General features: G+C 48.1%; 1 protein-coding gene across 2 annotated transcripts in view; it reads right to left on the reverse strand.

The window, feature by feature from the left end:
• Positions 1 to 390: 390 nt before the first annotated feature.
• The window catches only part of DNAAF5 (dynein axonemal assembly factor 5), a 36,798-nt gene continuing 23,019 nt past the window's right edge, over positions 391 to 14,169 (reverse strand). The window contains exons 10-14 of one of the 2 annotated variants that reach the window (XM_032606168.1): positions 11,982 to 12,132; positions 11,116 to 11,272; positions 9,302 to 9,493; positions 1,827 to 1,880; positions 1,329 to 1,440 (exon numbers count right to left, since the gene is read on the reverse strand). In XM_032606168.1, coding sequence (XP_032462059.1) covers positions 1,828 to 1,880; positions 9,302 to 9,493; positions 11,116 to 11,272; positions 11,982 to 12,132 — 553 coding nt within the window. In that variant the 3' untranslated portion in view covers positions 1,329 to 1,440; position 1,827. Of the gene's footprint in view, positions 1,441 to 1,826; positions 1,881 to 9,301; positions 9,494 to 11,115; positions 11,273 to 11,981; positions 12,133 to 14,169 lie in introns of both variants that reach the window. The other variant, XM_032606166.1, reaches the window with a different exon arrangement.

The raw sequence follows: 14,169 nt of genomic DNA on the forward strand, positions 1-14,169 counted from the left end.
AATCAGGAAGCTGGGGGACAGAAATGGGGTTTGGAGAGGAACTGTGGCTTCAGAGACTCGCAAGGGTCACTGCGGTCAGGAGCTGCGTCACCATGGGGCCGGGGGTGCAGTGACCCAGGTCTGTGCTGCAGGTTCAGTTCTCAGCCCCTCTCCGGGTCCGACCCTCACCCTGAGGGTGAGCCCTTGGAAGCCTTGCTGACACCCTCGTCTTAACTTGTTTGGAGCTCCTGCCACCTGGTGGCCAGAGAGGGCACTACAATGAGCAGTGGGGACCCCTCAGTCCAAAGGCCCAGGATTCTGGAGGCTGCGATCACTGTGGGGTAAATCTAAGGAAAGAAATGAGTCTGAATTTCAATTATCAAAACACGCGAAGACAGGCATACAGAATAGTTATGATCAATATTGTAAGTTATATTTTCAAATACCAAAGCGTAAGTGTTAGTATTTGATTTTTGGAAAAAACACAGCATTTTTTTCCCCCTTGTGTTAACATAAATATTTGGCTTATGGAAATAAAACTCACTTAGAATGAACTCTTTTAGGCACTTGGGGATAGAAAGTACAGGAAAATATAATACAACTTTACTGTACTGCTACTTACAAGACAGCAACCAAAATTATATCTGATTAAATATCCTATTTTCAACTGTCAGAATTACTGACCTAAGAAAAAATACTGTGACCAAATATATCCACATAACATTTTAAATTCCAGTGTATCTTAAATGGGAAAGATTCCACTGATAATAGTTCTTAAGATTTCAAATTCTTTTCAGTCTTTCACTGAGATATTAAGTTTCAGTAGACAGAACCCAAAGAAAGAACATTCCTTTTAATCACTTTGTCTTTTTTCTTTTTAAATACTCAAGAACTTTCTCGGTGGGCATTTAAGCAAGAAAGAACCAATAACCCAGGAACCTAGCAGTGCACGTAGACTAAAAAGAAGAATGTGCTGATTTGGTGTGAGAAGTTGACATTTAATTTGAAGGTGGCTGTCGATTTCTGGCAGACCTCTCGGTGAACTGCATGAGTTAGCCATGAACTACAGAAGCCACTCAGTGAAAGTTCTTTATTTCAAAAACTGCTGGGTGTGCAGAATTGTCCCAGGAGAGCACTGGGCACGGTGCTCGGAGAATGCGTTCTTCTTGCTGTTAAAGGCTTGCTTGTGAGGGTCCCCGGCTGTTGACAGAAAGGTGCCCTGTGACGAGATTTAAAGGCCACGAATCCCAGTCCAGGTGAGGATGTGGCTTGGGTGTTCGCTCCCCCCAGCTGTTGCCCTGAGGCTCTGCTCCCAGGACTCTGGTCACGGGGCGGGCGGCAGGCCCTGCAGGTGCTGTAGCAGCTGCTCGCAGTGGGTGGGTGAACGATGCTTATGGAGGACGGCCTCCATCTCTCTCACCAGGAGGTCAGGGAAGAGGACACTGCCTGCTTTGAGGGCCTCTGCAAGACAGGAAAACACCTTTATGATGCCAGGAATAAATATCAAGCCAAGCTTAGCTTCATATTAAAGTTACAACAGCCATACACAGAGCAGACTGCAGAGCAAGGGAAGTGATCAGGGGTTAGGAGGGCATTGCATAATGATTAAGGGGTCAGTGCTCAAGAAGACATAACGATCCTTATCACGTATGAGCCCCGTAACAAAGTGTCAAACAACGTGAGGCAAAACTGATAGCTCCTAGGAGAAACAGATTAATCCACTATTGTGGCTGGAGACTCCCATGCCCCTCTCTCAGAAACGGACAGACCCAGCAGGCAGGAAATCGGTGAGTACACCCAAGCGGACCCCACGAGCACCATCAATCAATCAAATATCTACAGACTACCTCATCCAACAGTAGCAGAGCACACGTTCTTCTCAAGCTCCCATGGAACAGTCACTAGAATAGACCACATTCAGGGCCATAAAACACACCTTCACAAATATAAAAGGACAGAAATCATACAATCTCTGCTCTCAGACAACATGGAATTGAACTGGACATCAGTAACAAGGAGATAATTGGAAAATCCCCAAATATCTGGAGATTAAACAACACATTTGTAAGTACCACAATGGTCCAAGAAGAAATCTCAAGAAAAATTAAAAAATATTCTGAACTAAATGAAAATGAAAACACAACTTATCAAAATTTGTGGGATGCAGTGAAAAGCAGTGCTTACAGGGAAACTTATACCATTGAATGCACACATTAAAAAAAAAGATCTAAAATCAATAATCTAAATCACCACCTTAGGAAACTACAAAAAAGAGCAAATTAAATCCAAAGTTAGCAGAAGAAAAGAAGAATCAGAGCATAGATCAGTGAAATGTGAAACAGAAAATCAATAGAGATCATCCACAAAACCAAAAATTGGTTCTCTGAACAACTCTTTGCCCACAACTCTGATAACCTAGGTGAAATGGACCAATTCTCTGAAAGGCATAATCTGCCAAAACTCCCACAAGAACAGACAATCGCAGTGGACCTACATCCGCTAACAGTAGACCTACATCCGTTAACAGTGGACCTACATCCGTTAACAGTGGACCTACATCCGCTAACAGTAGACCTACATCCGCTAACAGTAGACCTACATCTGCTCAAGAAACTGAATCAATAATGAATAACCTCCCCAAACAGAAAGCACCAGCCCCAGTAGGTGAACCAGATGAGTTCAGGGGCGAATTCTGCCAAACCTTTAAGGAAGAAATGAAACCAATTCTCTGCAATCTCTTCCAGAAGACAGAAGCACAGGGAACATGTGCTAACTCATCCTATGAGACCAGCATTACCCCGATACAAACTCAGAAAAAGTTGCTACAGGAAAATAAAACTACAGACCAATATTTCTCACAAACATAGATGCAAAAATCCTCAACAAAATATTAGCAAATCAAATCCAACAATGTATAAAAAGCATCACATACCAAGACCAAGTGAGATTTATCCCAGGTATGCAAGGCTGGTTCAACATTTCAAAAATCAATTAATGTAATCCATCACATCAACAAGCTAAAAGAGGCATCACATGATCATATCAATAGATGCAGAAAAGCATTTTGACAAAGTCTAACACCCACTCATGAGTAAAAACATTCTGTAAACTAGGAATAGAGGGTAACTTCCTCAATAATGAATATCTATGAAAAAATCTACAGTTGACATGACACTTAGGGTAAGTAACTTGAAACTTTCCCACTATAATCAGGAACAAAGCAAGGATGTCCCCTCTCACCACTCTTTTTCAACACCAAACTGGATGTCCTAGCTAATGCGATAAGATAAGAAAAGGAAATGAAAGATAATATACACATTGGCAAGGAAGAAATAAAACTGTCTTTGTTTACAGATGACATGAGCATTTATGTTGAAATTGGGAAGAACTGACAAACTCCTGGAACTAATAAGTGATTATAGCAAGGTTGCAGGATACAAGGTTAACATACAAAAGTCAATCACTTGGACTTCCCTGGTGGCGCAGTGGTTTAAGAATCCACCTGCCAATGCAGGGGACATGGGTTCGAGCCCTGGTCCGGGAAGATCCCACATGCCACGGAGCAACTAAGCACATGTGCCACAACTACTGAGCCTGCACTCTAGAGCCCGCATGCCACAACTACTGAAGCCCGCACGCCTAGAGCCTGTGCTCCGCAACAAGAGAAGCCACCGCGATGAGAAGCCCGTGCACACAGCAACGAAGAGTAGCCCCCACTCGCCACAACTAGAGAAAGCCCACGTGCAGCAACGAAGACCCAACACAGCCAAAAATAAATTTTAAAAAGTCAATCACTTTCCTATACACCAGACACGAATGAGTGCAATCTGAAATTAAAACAATACCATTTACAGTAGTACCTTCCAAAATGAAATACCTTGGTATAAATCTAACAAAATGTATAGAAGATCTATATGAGAAAATTTACAAAACTCTGATGAATGAAATTAAAGAAGAACTAAATAAATGGAAAGATATTTCATGTTCATGGACAGGAAGACTCACTATTATCAAGGTATCAGTTTTTCCCAACTTGATCTATATATAGATTCAATGCAATCCCAATTAAAATCCCAGCAAATTATTGTGTGGATATTAACAAACTAACACAATATTGAAGGAGAAGAACAAAGTTGGAGCACTGACACTACCCAACTTCAAGACTTTCTATAAAGCCACAGTAATCAAGACAGTGTGGTACTGGCAAATAGATCAATGGAACAGAACAGAGAGACCAGAAATAGGCCCACATAAATACTGTCAACTGATCTTTGACAAAGAAATAAAGGCGATACAATGGAGCAAAGACAGTCTTTTCACAAATGGTGATAGAACAAATGGACATCCACATCCAAAGAACAAAAAACAAAAAAAAAATCTAGACACAGACCTTACCTCTTTCATGACAATTAACTCAAAATTGATGATAGACATAAATAATAAAACTCCTAGAATATAACATAGGAGAAAACCTAGGTGACCTTTGGGTATGGCAATAATTTTTTAGATAAACACCAAAAGTATAATCCATGAAAGAAATAATTGATAAGCTGGACTTCATTAAAATTAAAAACTTTTGCCACAGACTGAGAGAAAACATTTGCGGAAGATACATCTGATATATATGGAAACACAAAAGACCCCGAATAGCCAAAGCAATCCTGAGAAAGAAAAACGGAGCTGGAGGAATCAGATGACCTGACTTCAGAATATACTACAAAGCTACAGTAATCAAAACAGTATGGTACTGGCACAAAAACAGAAATATAGATCAATGGAACAGGACAGAAAGCCCAGAGGTAAACCCACACACCTATGGTCAACTAATCTATGACAAACGAGGCAAGAATATACAATGGAGAAAAGATAGTCTCTTCAATAAGTGGTGCTGGGAAAACTGGACAGCTGCATGTAAAAAAATGAAATTAGAACACTTCCTAACACCATACACAAAAATAAACTTGAAATGGATAAAAGGCCTAAATGTAAGGCCGGACACTATAAAACTCTTAGAGAAAACATAGGCAAAACACTCTTTGACATAAATCACAGCAAGATCTTTCTTGATCCACCTCTTAGAATAATGAAAATAAAAACAAAAATAGACAAATGAGACCTAATTAAACTTAAAACTTCTGCACAGCAAAGGAAAGCATAAACTAAACTAAAAGACAACCCACAGAGTGGGAGAAAATATTTGCAGATGAGGCGACCGACAAGGGACTAATCTCCAAAATATACAAACAGCTCATGCAGCTCTATGTCAAAAGAGAAAACAACCCAATCCAAAAATGGGCAGAAGATCTCAACAGACATTTCTCCAAAGAAGCCATACAGATGGCTAATAGGCACGTGAAAAGATGCTCAACATTGCTAATTATTAGAGAAATGCAAATCAAAACTACAGTGAGGTATCACTTCACACCAGTCAGAATGGCCATCATCAAAAAGTCTACAAACAATAAATGTTGGAGAGGGTGTGGAAAAATGGAACCCTCCTACACTGTTGGTGGGAATGTAAATTGGTACAACCATTATGGAGAACAGTATGGAGGTTCCTCAAAAAACAAAAAGTAGAACTACCATATGATCCAGCAACCCCACTCCTAGGCATATATCTGGAAAAAACTCCAATTTGAAAAGATACATGCACCCCAACATTCATAGCAGCACTATTGACTATAGTCAAGACATGGAAGCAGCCTAAATGTCCATCGACAGATGAGTGGATAAAGATGTGAGAATATTACTCAGCCATAAAAAAAGAATGAAATAATGCCGTTTTAAGTGACATGGATGGACCTGGAGATCGTCATACTAAGTGAAGTAGGTCAAAGAAAGACAAAATATCATATGATATTGCTTATATGTGGAATCTAAGAATATTATACAAATGAACTTATTTACAAAACAGAAATAGAATCAGAGATGTAGAAAACAAACTATGGTTACCAGCGGGGAAAAGAGGGGAGGGATAAATTGGGAGACTGGGATTGACACAAACACACTACCATATATAAAATAGATAACTAATAAGTAACTACTGTATAGCAAAGAGAACTCCACTCAATACTCTGTAATGACCTATATGGGAAAAGAATCTAAAAAAGAGTAGATATATGTATATGTATAACTGATTCACTTTGCTGTACAGCAGAAACTAACACAACATTGTAAATCAACTCTACTCCAATAAAAATTTAAAAAATAAAAAATTAAAGGGAAACAAAAAAATTAACAATAAAGTCTTAAGAAAGACATATCTGATAAAGGACTATTATCTATAATATACAAATCTTAAAACTCAACAATATGAAGACAAACAACCCAATTAAAAAATGGGCCAGGGACTTCCCTGGTGGCGCAGTGGTTAAGAATCTGCCTGCCAATGCAGGGGACACGGGTTCGATCAGTGATCTGGGAAGATCCCACATGCCGCGGAGCAACTAAGGCCGTATGCCTAGAGCCCTGTTCCACAACAAGAGAAGCCACCACAATGAGAAGCCCGCGCACCACAACGAAGAGTAGCCCCCAAACGCAGCCAAAAAAATAAAGGGGGGGGGGCAAAGACCTTAACAGACACCTCATCAAAGAAGATATACAGATGTAAAATAAGCCTATAAAAAGATACTTCACATGATATGTCACCAGAGAAATGCAAATTAAAATGAGATATCACTACACACCTATCAGAATGGCCAGAATCAGAACACCGCATGCTGGCAGAATGGGGAACGACAGGACTCTCATCATTGCTGGTGGGAATGCAAAATAGTGTGGCCACTTTGGAAGACAGTTCAGTGATTTCTTACAAAAATAAATATACTCTTATGATATGATCCAGCAATCACATTCCTTGGTATTTACCCAAAGGAGCTGAAAACTTACGTTGGCAAAAAACCTGCACACAGATGTTTAGAGAAGCTTTATTCATAATCGCCAAAATTTGGAAGCAACCAAGATGCCCCTCAGTAGGTGAATGTATAAATAAACTGGTTCATTCAGACAATGGAATATTAGTGCTAAAAAAAAAAAAAAGAGCTCTCAAGCCATGAGAAAACATGGAGGAATCTCAAATGCTCATTACTAAGTGAAAGAAGCAATCTGAAAAGGTTACAGACTGTATGATTTCAAGTACGTGACGTTCCGGAAAAGGCAAAACTATGGAGACAGTGAAAGATCAGTGGTCGCTAAAGTTGGGAGGGCGGACAGATGGACAGACAGACAGGTGGAGCACAGAGGAGTGTTAGGGCAGTGAAACTATTCTGTATGAGAATATGAATGCAACGATGGATACACGTCATTACATGCTTGTCCAAACCACACAACGTACAGCGCCCAGAGTGACCCCTAACGTAAACCATGGACTTGCGGTGACTGTGGCGTGTCTGTGAGGCTTACTGACTGGACCAGATGCAGCACCCGGAGGGGCTGCTGATCACGGGGGAGGCTGTGCATGGTGGGGCGCAGGTGTGAGGGAGTCTGTGTACCCGCTGCTCACCGTCTGTACGAACCGTGAGGTCTGTATGAACGGGGAGGGCGACAGCTGGCCAGGAAGCCCAGTCGGGCACATGTGCCGACCCCTGGTGCAAAGCCAAGGCAGACAACCTGTCTGCTCTCAGCTGTTGCTGTTGTAAGCAGTTTCCATTGGTCTCGAATTCACAGTTTGTGTCCGTTCCACGGAGAGCAGCGACGCGGTGCCCTCACTCAAAGCACAACGGGGCATCTGAACCTGCGGGTGGCCTGGGCAGAGGCTCTCAAAGGGTGCCCCAGGGTTTTGGGGGCCCTGAGACCCTTCAGCGGGTGTGAGTCAGAACTCCGTCCACAGTGACACGAAGGGCACGACCCCCGGCTCACGGGGCGCCCTCCGCACTGAGGGCTCAAGGCCAGGGCGGCTCGAGCGCTGGCCGGGCTCTGGGGAGTGAGTCACTGCAGGAGTCAGTTAATGTCCTCAGAGGAGCATAAAAATCATCTACTTTATGAAATCTCAACTCCTGAGCACCCAACTTTTAGTAAACTCATTCTGACGAAGTCTGGATTTTCTAGGGACTGACAGCGTCTGCCCTCTACCGAGCGCCCAGCGCGGGTGGTCACAGATCACGCTGTAGCTGGATCTGCTCTCTGTCTGCTTCCTGGTCGTCCCTCCTCTGCGTCCTTCTCGTTCTCCTTTCTTGACTTCTTTTGGGTTATCTGAACAGTTTTTAGAACCCCACTCTAAACTGAAGTCTGTTTATGGCCATCTCGGCCATGTGGCTTCGCTCACACGTTGGTGGTGGTTCAGTGGATACGACCCGTGTCCTTCCTTTTTAGCTTTTCAGCACCCTGGGATGGAACGGGAGGCGCACGCGTGTGCAGTGGGGCTGAGGGCTGGGCAGCTCCCAGAGGCCACTTTTTACTTGAAAGAATGACCAGTGACAACTGACTCTTGTTCTTCTGACCTTGAGGGCTGGGCAGCTCCCAGAGGCCACTTTTTACTTGAAAGAATGACCAGTGACAACTGACCCTTGTTCTTCTGACTTGGGGATTTAACAGGATGCTTTCTTGTAAGTGAATGAAGCGACAGTATTCGTGGCTGATGATAAAATTGAAGGTCTCAAGCAGTAATAAGAATTATAGAAACTTGTTTCTGCCACCAAAAGCTTGACAGCCTCCTGAAGCTGTTCTTCCCAAGACTTTTCTGAGCTTGACGTCAACAGTGACTTTTTGACACTGAGAACAGAGCGTGTTCACGTCAATGAGCACGCGGGGCGGATAGATGGACTTGAGCGGAACGGGTGTGGTTCCACAGTGGCTCCAGAGTCTACACTCCAAGGAACCTTGAGGAGACTACCACCTGTCCAGTCAGGGTGCGGTAAGGAAGAGGACCGCTATCAAGATACTCCTCTCTTCCAACTACATCTGTGTGGGCCGTTTGTTTTTCACATACTTTAACCAAACAACACGCATCATAACCGACGCAACGCAGAGATGTGCGTCTGGTTGTCTTCTATCAGCTCGACGTTTGAGAGATTCACAGAAATGTAAAATAATGCCACTGTTCTTGTTATTTTGTTTTACAAAACACATCTTTCAAAACCACGTTATTTATGTTAAAATGTAATGGGTTGTTATTTTAAAGAAATTAATCAGTACCTTAACATTTTCTCAAGTTTTAACTTCTACCACGGTGAACACCAGGGGCCGTAACCCACAGGACACAAACTCGTTGGGACCCGCAGTAACTCGGAGGACACGGGTTGCAAGACTGCGGGCCCAAGGGAGTCCGGGCGCCCGGCCAGCTGCTCCCGTGCGGCTGGCCCGAGTATGGGGATGAAGCTCTTACCGAGAACTGCGTCCTGGATGGCGCTCTCAGGGTCGTCGAGGTACACGAGCAGCTCCCTGTACAGGTGCTGAATGCTGCTCTGGTAATAGCACTTGCCGGCCTCGTTCCCGACACGCTCCAACCAGGTGACCAAGGAGGTGGTGGCCGCCAGCCTCACCTCGTTGGAAACGTCATCCAGGCGTTTTAAGAGTTCTGCAAGGAGGGACCAGACAGGAGTGTGAGGAGAGGTTCCAGGGCAGGCGGCTCCCAGCTAAGCTCTCAGCACTCGTGGAGCACCGGCCCCTGGCCTGGGAAACCCACAGGCAGGTGCTGGGGAGGGGCTGGTGGTAGCGGGTGTCCCGGGACCCTCGGCCACTCTGGCCCAGGGGTGGACTCCGTGGACACGGACTGAAGGTGTGCTTCACACCAGCGTGGGCGTCTTCGCCCTCTGACCTGCAAGGCGGCTGGGGTCCCCCTGGCTCCGAGATGCTCAGACTCAGAGTCACACACAGGCCTCACGCCCCATCCTCCCCAAGGAGCAGACGGCACAGGAAGGGCGTCTGCTGACCCCGCTTTCTGCCCACCGTGGCTCTGGGGACAGAGCTGAGGGCCCGGTGACACGACGGCCACCAGCTACATCAGCTGTGTTTCTGCTGAGCCTCTGGGACCAGATGTCCCACTGCCGAAAGTGGACTAACAGTCCTTCCTGACCCGCAAAAACGCTTCCTGTGAACGGGTGAGACTTCTATCAATGCGTGCTCTTCTCACAGATCTACACGACGCGCCTGCGGGCCTCTCACTGCTGTGGCCTCTCCCGTTGCGGAGCACAGGCTCTGGATGCGCAGGCCCAGTGGCCATGGCTCACGGGCCCAGCCACTCCACGGCATGTAGGATCTTCCTGGACCAGGGCATGAACCCGCGTCCTCTGCATCGGCAGGTGGACTCTCAACCACTGCGCCACCAGGGAAGCCCCAAACGTTTATTCTTACACATGCAATAGGTTCTAAGATAACACTTCATTCTAGCTGTAGGCGGCAACAGATGTTACGGCAGGGAATCCAGATATTCACACAGGAGGGGCTAAGGGTCGCCACTGTCTCAGGCGTGAGGAACTGCTTTTTGCCACATTTATTAATCCCGCCTGTGGGCAGGGCCCTTCCTGAGGCCTCCCCTCTCAGCTCCTCCAGTTTCTTCGGCTCCTGTTTCTGCCGGCAAGCCTGGTCTTCCTCGTCCGCCTCCTGGGCTGCTTCTTGCCACCCTTGGGGCCAGACGTGGCCCCTGCCGCAGGAAGTGCTCAACTCGTTTGGAACGGCTGTTACCCTTGCAGATTTCCGCGATCCCAACCACACGTGGAGAAGATGGCACTGAGGGCCTGTACCTTCCACCTCCCCCGTCCCCCCCGGCGTGGGCACACCCACCAGCCCCTGAGCTTCTTGGCTGCAGGCCCACCTCCAGTGACGCTGCTCCGCTCGGGGCCGGGTTTCACTTCTGTGGCCCGGACTCATCGGTGCTCTCAGGCTCCAAGAGGCAGTGACACGGGGGATGCGAGGCAGGGCTGCAGCCCTCACACCGAAGGCCACGGGGTGGTACCCTGGCCGCCGTGGGCGTCTATGCTCCCACCCACCCCGCGATTCCAGTCCACAAGACGTCTGTCCTGTTTCTCGTGCTACGTTACTTATTCAGTGACATTCAGTGACGTCATACCTGTCACATCCACGTTTAGACTCATAGCACCAACCTGACCCGAAGTCAAAGTAGCATTTTCTATTTTTCCTACCAAAGAAACAACTGTCAAGCAAACAGAGGCATATGATTGGAAAAGAAGAATGTCCTACCAGGATAAATCTTGATGAATTTGTCTGGATCTATCACACCATCAGAGGTCTTTAAAAATACGTTAATGATTCGGCATGAAATTAATCGAGTCATCTGAGAATCTTCTTCCAGGGTGGTTAGAATTTGAGGCATCAACGTTTCCTGCACTTCCTGTATCTGCAATAAAAAAAACCACACAAGCTGTGGGCCACGGCTGGTGCCACCCTGGTGACAGAGATTGCTACTCACACACTGTGTACTTTGCCCGTCACTGAAGAGACTTGGTTTTGATGCAAGTATGATTGCGTCTGGAAAGCTACTTCGAAATTTCTATGTAAGAAGCAGACCTGAATCTTGATTTTAAAATCCAGATAATTTGAACATCGGTCAGTCGGTTTTTAAAAAATCTGTTATTCAGAAAGTCTTAGGCACCGATCCTACACAGCCCACTACTTACTAGCAGGACTGGGTATCGTGTCCAGTAAAGTTTGGGGGGCATTTCAACTTAAGTAACAGCTGTTCAGGTACCACAATGTTTTCCCTACTTCTACTGTTTCCTCAATTCCTCATCTATCTGGAAATATGAATACAAACAACGCTCTTTGAGTCAGACTCCTGTGATGAAATTCTTTTCTTGTAAACAGTAACGATCACTTAAGAAATCCCCCAGGTGACCCAAGGAAACAACGGGCTTTCCCCCCAGACCTCTGCTCGCCCTCCGGCCCCATAGTCCCGTCCCCTCGGTCTGTCTGGGAGCATCTGCTGCCGCTGTCAGGACAGGAGACTCAGGTGAGCGCTCTTCACCTGCGGCAGGTGTGCCAGGCAGGCCCCGGAAGCCCAGGGCACAGTCTGTTCCCCTCTTGGGTCCAGGACGCATGAGCCCTACCTGCTCATCTGACAGGACCCCGCTGCTGACAAGCGCCCAGAGGCAGGACACGGCCGCTGTACGGATGGCTGCAGCCGTCCTCCCCGCGTGCCACTGCAGACTGGGGACAAAGATGTCCTTGATCAGGGTGTCCAGGTAGCCATGGAACTGTCTGGAGCGGAAGCAGGAGACAGTGGGTGAGAGGGGCACCCAGACTCCCCGAAGGAAGCGCTTCCATTTGGGAAACGGACTGGGCGGAGGGAAAAGGCCAAACAGACAAAACGAGCGGAAATCGAACGCTGGACGTTGAATGAGAGCCCCCGCTCCCCGGGGTAGTGGCCAGGGAGGGGACGTGGGGCTCTCTCCCACGGCTATCACGGGGCAGGGCTGCACTCGGGCTCCTGCCGCCTCTCCTGGGACTGGACCCTGGGGCTGGGGGTGTATTCCAGCCTCCCTCCCACTCTGTGGCCGAGGGGCTTCCCCAACACCCCTCCTGGATCTAAGAAAAGGGTGGCCGCGCTACCCCGAGCACCGATGGGGCGGCAAGTCACTCCCACAGGCGGCGACCTTACAGAGACGGGCCTCAAGGTCCCTGCAACCACGTGAGGTCCCTCTGACCACGCCCGCTACCTTGGCAAAAGGGCATCCTGGGGCTGCACGTACAGTCCCATGTGTCAAGACACCGGGAGACACGGATGTTCCCGCCAACATAGTCGGGGACCTTCCTCTCGACACGCCGTCAGGACAAACACAAAACAAAACAAAATCCCAGCCCTGAGCTCCACCGGCTGGCCTGGCCACCCGGCAGCGGAGCCATACGTGAGGCCCCGTCCAAAAGCCCAGGGAAAAGCCTCAGCCCTCCGTATGACTCCTGTACCCCACGGGCCTCTGCTGATGGAGCAAGACGTATTCTGCTGAACAAAGGACTCATTGACTTGCTTCCCAGGGTCATTCCGGAGCACGCTTCACAGTGGGGCTCCCGCCTCCAGCACCAGCTGCTTCAGGACCTGGACCAGCGTGCGGGCCTGTGAGCCCACGGCTGCGCCGTGCCCCCAGCAGGGGGCACTCCTGAGCCACCTGCGCTTCCGACAGTGGACCTGGTGCAGGGCGACTCACACACATTCAGGGTTTTCTACGTGCTTTAGTTTTTTAGCAAGGAGCTGCTGTTCCCTGCAAAGGGATTCACCAGGGGACTCTGGAAAGCTCAGCCCCGTGTCCTGGCTGAGGCGGTCCAGGCGATGTGGCCACGAGGGCCTGAGGGCCGAGTGCTGGCCGTGAGGAGGGACGGGCAGTGGGACTCCAGTGATATGGTGGGAGCAGAAAAAGCACTGAACTCCCCAAGAATGAGTACCCTGCTTCCAGAGGACGCACACCTGTTCAAACGCAGCTGGGCCCCGAGACCAGGAAGCCCAGCCCGGGCAGGCCCACGGGCTCCTCCAGAGCCACCAGCATCCGGGCCTTGCCCTGCGGGAGAAGCTCCGTAACATCCCGCACGAGGGGACGGCACTGGGTGGTGTCTGGGCGCCCAGACAGGGGAGCAGGCCTCCTTCACTGGGGGATCGCACTCCAGCCAGGGTGCCCCTGCCCCCGCCGTCCTCTGGCTGGGAGCCCTGCACCACCGGGTGTGCCGGTGCCAGAGGCGCTTTCGGGGGTGGGGTGGGATGAGGGGGGGCCGCATTCCTTTGCTATCTCAGACTCTGTACTCTGTAACCCTGAGGTTCAAAACCAAGCAGGTGTTGCTTTCCAAAATCTTTCCTGCCTGTAAAAACAGTTAATCCTTGCACTAGACAATTGTAAACTGAACAACTTTCTTCTCCTGATAGCGGTTTCTTTCCACAAGAAGCCTTCAAGGGCAGCTTCTTGAGGGAACTCGGTTCAAGAGCGGGGGCTTCGTTCCCGGGGGTTGGCTGTCCTCAGGGGGACGCAGCGGAGCAGGGCCCCGAGGGGTAGTGACTGATACGCCAGCTCTCTCCTCACGGGGCAGCTGCCAGACCCAACTCAGTAACCTTTTTATAGTCTCTTCTAACCCTTGAAGTCTTTGCAGACAAGCAGGAAATAAAATTTCCTGCAATACAATGGGCTGGCTAGAGGCCCAAGAGCAGAGATCAGAGTAACACCCAGAGAAGTGAAGTCTGAATAATGACCCGTTATTTCCCTAGGAAAGTCCAGGACAGGCCGACGACAAAGATTTGCTCCCTCTCAGGGGATG

The sequence above is a fragment of the Phocoena sinus genome, chromosome 15 (assembly GCF_008692025.1).
Source record: "Phocoena sinus isolate mPhoSin1 chromosome 15, mPhoSin1.pri, whole genome shotgun sequence".
Lineage (NCBI taxonomy): Eukaryota > Metazoa > Chordata > Mammalia > Artiodactyla > Phocoenidae > Phocoena > Phocoena sinus.